This window comes from Meleagris gallopavo, chromosome 1 (assembly GCF_000146605.3).
Source record: "Meleagris gallopavo isolate NT-WF06-2002-E0010 breed Aviagen turkey brand Nicholas breeding stock chromosome 1, Turkey_5.1, whole genome shotgun sequence".
NCBI classification, from domain to species: Eukaryota; Metazoa; Chordata; class Aves; order Galliformes; family Phasianidae; genus Meleagris; species Meleagris gallopavo.
In genome coordinates this window covers 71,049,791-71,055,558 of record NC_015011.2, presented here as the reverse complement: position 1 = coordinate 71,055,558, position 5,768 = coordinate 71,049,791, and the positions used below count along the sequence as shown (strand labels likewise).

Sequence of the window (5,768 nt, the reverse complement as noted above, 5' to 3'; positions counted from 1 at the left end):
CGCCAACCACCAGACTAGGCTGCCCAGAGCCACATCCAGCCTGGCTTTGAATGCCTCCAGGAATAGGGCATCCAGAACCTCCTTGGGCAACCTGTTGCAGTGTGTCATCACCCTCTGTGTGAAAAACTTCCTCCTAATATCTAACCTAAATCTCCCCTGTCTTGGTTTAAAACGATTCCCTCTTGTCCTATCACTATCCATCCTCGTAAACAGCTGTTCCCCCTCCTGGTTATATGCTCCCTTCAAGTTTTGGAAGGCCAGAATGAGGGCTTCCCAGAGCTTTCTCTTCTCCAAGCTAAACAAGCCCAGTTCCCTAAACTTTTTGTCATAGGAGAGGTGCTCCACCCCTTTGATCATCTTAGTGGCCCTCCTCTGTACCCGCTCCAAGAGCTCCAAGTCCTTCCTGTACTGGAGGCCCCAGGCCTGAACGCAGTATTCCAGTTGGGGCCTCACAAGAACTGAGTAGAGGGAGAAAATCACCCCCTCTCCTGCTGGCCACCCCTTTTTTAATGTAGCCCAGAACACAGTTGGCCTTCCAAGCTGCAAGCACATACTGCTGGCTCATGTCCAGCTTCTTGTCCACCAGGACCCCCAAGTCCTTCTCTGCCGGGCTGCTCTTAAGGGCAGATACAGTGAAGGCAGTGATATCCCTATAAGAAACTTAGGGAAACTTTAAGTCTTAAATAAACACAGCTGCGACTTATTTGGCAAAAGAAAATGCTAAGCCTTGCAACAGTGACTAGCAAAGGAAAGAAGTTATCTCACAGGGTGCTGGTTTGCTTCTCCTGCCTCTTCTGGATTGCTCTTACTCATGGTTGCTCTTTCCTTCCTTCTCCATAGCTTTCTGTGCTGAGCCAAGAGGCAGTGCAGAACTATTCTTCCAGTGTGTTGGTCCTTGCCCTTTCTTTACCTCTGATAGCTCAATTCCTGGAGGCACTTTCAGCAGTTTAGAGGATATAAGATAAAGGCACTGCACAACAATTTAAATCAGTCAGTTAAGTCTCTTCAGTGAGTTTTAGGGGAATACAAAAAAAATCTCAAATGACTGAAAAACAAAAACAAAAACAAAAAAAACCACAGCTGCTGCAATTTGGATGCATATAGTAGATAAGTTTCATTTACATTCTGAGAATGCACCAAAAAGCATGCATCTACATCTTTCAAATATAAAGCATATTAGGTTTTAGGTGCTGCTATACATAACTTGTCTTCTTAGCTTTCCATATAGCTTTCCCTTTAAGAGATGGGATATATCCCTTTCTGACAATGCCTGGACAAAAGTCAACATGGTTTCCTGAGCAGTGCAGGAAACAGGTTTCTCTAATCTTCCATTCAGGCCTTTGATTTATTAAGCACTTTTTAATTTTTATTTTTTTTATGATTATTATTGAATTCATGCATTAATTAATTAAAGTTACGCGTTATTCAAATAGGCCATAATGCTGAATATTTGAACATGCTTTGATCTCCAAAAGTTATTGTTCCCATTTGACTACCATACACTTTAAAGTACTAGTCAACAATTTAGTAAGTTAAGTAGTGCACTTCTGGTGAATGCAACCCAAAATAAAGAAAAAAGAAAAAAAAGAAGAGAGATAAAGGACCTATTTTTAGAAGATTCATTTCAAACAAAAGCTTATCCATTATTGTCTGAGGTAAAGTTTCAGGCATGCGATTATAAAATAAATAGCATCAAATTCAAACATGCTTAAACTATATTGTGCTGTCTTGCAACAGAAGAACTAGAAGTTTTGTATACAGTTCAGGACAGGGAAAAGTGCATTAAGATCATCTGCGCATGAGAGAACTTAGCAGCAGTGCAAATGGTTTGCCTTCAGTTCTGTTTGCTATTTTTAAACAATTCTTCTATGGATAGAAAAAAGACCAGCCTCAAGTGTATTTAAATAAGGTGCTGACGTGTATGTAGGAACTATGTACCACATAGTTCTCACATAGGGTGCAGAGGGAAAATTTGCATCCCTTCATAAAAACAGTGATAAATGTTTGCTGCATGTTAACACTTTTTTACTATTATCTGATTCACTCTCTTGCAACTGTGCATGTTTGCAGGATATTTTTACTGGAATCCATGCATATGCTTCAGTTTTAAAAATTGTCTTCCTTAGTTGAACAAGAGTGTTTAAAAAAAAAAAAGTGGATGGAACAGGAAAAGTTTAGGTCTAGCATCATTCAGTTTAAAACCTAACTAGTTCAAATAATTATCATTTACCAGGTGGAAAACGTGGGTTTTTTTAAAGTAAATAAAATTTTATCATTCATGGATCCTGGAAGCCTCTTTATCGCTGAACAAAAACTCACAATGCAACAATGCATTTACGAGGTAAATAAAGCATTCTAAGACTATCGGTAAAGCATCTACAAAGTGTGACTATGTCACTTAAGTCTTCAAGCTGTGAGTGGGGATTTTGGTCTTTTGTTTATACATCAGTCAGCAGCTTGCTTTTATTAACATAGTTTTGGTTGGCTACAGTGCAGTTGCCAGTTCTGAGATTAGCCTCCCTAAAATTGTCTATGCTATTATTCATATCCTCTTCGATTTCCATATACTCAGATTTGCTGATAGTGGAAGAGCTGCGGCGACTGAGATCACTGTCAGATGCTAAATTTGGGGAGCTAACATGAAGTAACTGAGCCTGTTCTTCCCCTTCTGTTTCTCGGTGGTAGAAGTAGTTGAAGTTGGACACGATGACAGGTACAGGCAGGGCAATTGTCAGCACACCAGCGATGGCACACAAGGAGCCTACGATTTTGCCTCCAATTGTCACAGGGTACATGTCACCATAGCCCACAGTGGTCATGGATACCACCGCCCACCAGAAAGCATCGGGGATACTTGTGAAATGAGACTCAGGTTCTTCAGCCTCTGCAAAATACACCGCACTAGAGAACAAGATTACCCCAATGAAGAGGAAGAAGATTAGTAAACCTAGCTCTCTCATACTTGCTTTGAGGGTTTGTCCCAGAATCTGGAGGCCCTTAGAGTGCCGGGAGAGTTTGAAGATTCGAAAGACTCTTACCAGTCTGATGACTCTCAGAATGGCCAAGGAGGTGGCCTGCTCTCCCTTCTGAGTCCCCTCCCGCTCAGCCATCTCAGTGCCCAAGGTGATGAAGTAAGGGATGATGGCCACAATGTCAATGAAGTTCATTATATTCTTGAAGAATTCAGTCTTGCTGGGGCAAGCAAAGAAACGCACCACCAGCTCAAAGGAGAACCAGATGATGCATAGGGTCTCCACAACAAAGAAGGGATCTGTGAAGATGTTGGATTTGTAGACCTGAGTGGTGTTGTCAGTACGATGCACTGTATATTCCTTGTCCTCCTTCAGCTCAGGTAATGTCTCTAGGCAGAAGATCACAATGGAGATGAGGATCACCATGACAGAGACTATTGCAATGACCCTTGCAGGCCCAGAGCTTTCTGGATACTCAAAGAGGAGCCATACTTGGCGCTGGTACTCTCCCTCTGGCAAGGGTCTCTCCTCATCTTTGATGAACCCTTCATCTTCCCGGAACTTCTCCATGGCTTCCTCACCCAGCTCATAAAATTTGATTTCCTCAGAGAACATGTCCAAGGGAACATTGACTGGCCTGCGAAGCCGTCCCCCAGACTGATAGTAGTAGAGGATGGCATCAAAGCTGGGCCTGTTTCGATCAAAGAAGTACTCATTGCGCAAAGGGTCGAAGTACCGCATGCGCTTCTTGGGGTTGCCCAGCAGTGTGTTGGGGAACTGGGCTAAGGTCTTTAGCTGCGTCTCAAAGCGTAGTCCAGCAATGTTTATCACTACACGCTCACAGCATTCATGGTCATCATGGGCAGCAGGCTGATAGCTATCCTGGGGTGTCCAGGTAGCACAGAAGTCTCATCCATGTTCTCTCCAGCCATCACAGTCATTGTGGCACAGAGAATGGGGGACCCAGGCTGAAGTGAGGAGAGGAGAAGAAAAGAAAGGAGAGGAGAGGAGAGGAGAGGAGAGGAGAGAGTGCAAAGGCAGTTCAATGGAGGATGGTGGGAGGCAGGGTGCGGAGGTAGGCTTGGAGACTGCAGGATGAGTGGGAATGGAGAAGCCTGAGGAAGGACTGGAAGAGAAGCCTAAAGGCTGGAAATATCCACAAGGGGAAAGAAAAGGTGGGATGCAGGAAGTGGCATAAGGAATGAAGGGACAGTAAAGAAAGAGAGAAGTACCTTCGGGGGGTGAGGGCAGAGGGCAGGTAAGGCGAGGGATCCTGTCCCCCCAGGCCAGGGTGTATGGGGTGCACCTCCTGGCTGGGGTCCCCTCCCCAGCTGTCTCCTTTCGCCTTTAACTCGATCCGGCCACTTTTCTTGCCAACTTGATCATCACTGCGGATGCTGTCTTGAAGTTACCACACACACACACACACACACACACACACAGATAAATTAATAAATAAATCACAAAGTGGCTGGAAAGCAAGTCCTTGCAATGCCAACTCAGCAAATTTCCATTGTCTGCCCCCCCCCCCTCTCCCCCCACTGCCCCGGTCCTCTCGTGCACTGGGGAAGAAGAGATGGAGATACTCAGTGTTTAAAGACATAAAGCTCATTTGCAGAATGGAGGCTGCCAAAAAAGAAGCATCATAAATCAACCCTCAAGCCCCACTACACATACATACCCCACTGCAATGGATTAGCTTTCACATCAGCAAGAATATCCTGCACTGCTCACTATGGCAGCGTATGAAGAGCCTTACACATTCCTGTACATCCCTGGATGCACAACAGCACCTCCAGGACAGGAAGAGGTCAATATGAACCTGCAGCCTTGCTGTGCTCTTCTTGATGCTTCCATGGAGGGCTTACCATGCAACTTCACTGGGATCAGCTCCTGCTGTAAGTATCCTGACCACCACACATCCCACTTTGCAGATGGTGGAGACTTAGCTGAGCACTGACAACTTCATCACACAGACTGAAAGGATATGGGGAGAAGGAGTGAAGCATCTCCTCTCTGCTTTGCACCAGCTAAATGCAACTGAGATGGAGACATAGGAATGAATTTTGACATTCCAGACCCAAACTGTCAAATTAGGGTCCAAGAGCTGGGGGACAAAGGGGGCTTTTCCTTACCTGCTCTGTGTGAGATGCGCTGGTTAGGAATAGGAGCCAGTGCCAGAATGCGACAAGCCGTCTTGCAGCACCATCCAAAAGAATCTGAGCAAAACGAAAACCGCAGTGGCAAACTCAACCTTCCTCCTCTTGCACCTTTCTTGATAATACAGCAATCACTGTACAGGACTGCCTGCGAGACACTTAAATATTCATACACTCAGGCTGCATCAAGGGGTTTAAGTAGTTTCTGCCGAAAACCGCAGTGAGGGAGTCGGCGGGTGGAAGAGCATGCAAAGTGTCTTTTTCCGAAGGCTTGAATTAATAAACAACAAAAAAAAAGCTGTCCTAAGTATCTGCTGGCTCTCCCAATCTCTTCCTTTAAGACATCTGGAGAAGGAGCCGGGCGCTGGACAGCGTCGGCTAGAGAGTCGTGAGAGAGCCGCAGTCCCGCAACCGCATCTCCGGAGTGGCTCTTGGCTCGTCCCAACGGCAGCAGCAGCAGGAGGCAGGAGATGGACGCATGTGGCAAGAGCAAATGGACTGCTGAATACGTAAGAGAGAGGAGAAAACTCGAGCCATGTCTTGACGCTGCAGTATCAGCAGAAACCTGAGAGCTGTTTGATGCAGCTCTGGCAGCGGGAGGGGGGGAGTTGCAGAAGAGGGGGGCGGGCACGCTGTC

At 45.6% G+C, this 5,768-nt stretch overlaps 1 protein-coding gene across 1 annotated transcript; it reads right to left on the bottom strand.

Moving 5' to 3' along the window:
* Positions 1-391: 391 nt before the first annotated feature.
* On the bottom strand, positions 392-5,751 carry KCNA1 (potassium voltage-gated channel subfamily A member 1). The gene is given in 3 exon segments (XM_031555457.1): positions 392-3,871; positions 3,874-4,369; positions 5,108-5,751. Coding segments are annotated over 2 exon segments (1,473 nt in total). The 5' UTR covers positions 3,914-4,369; positions 5,108-5,751; the 3' UTR covers positions 392-2,438.
* Positions 5,752-5,768: the final 17 nt, after the last annotated feature.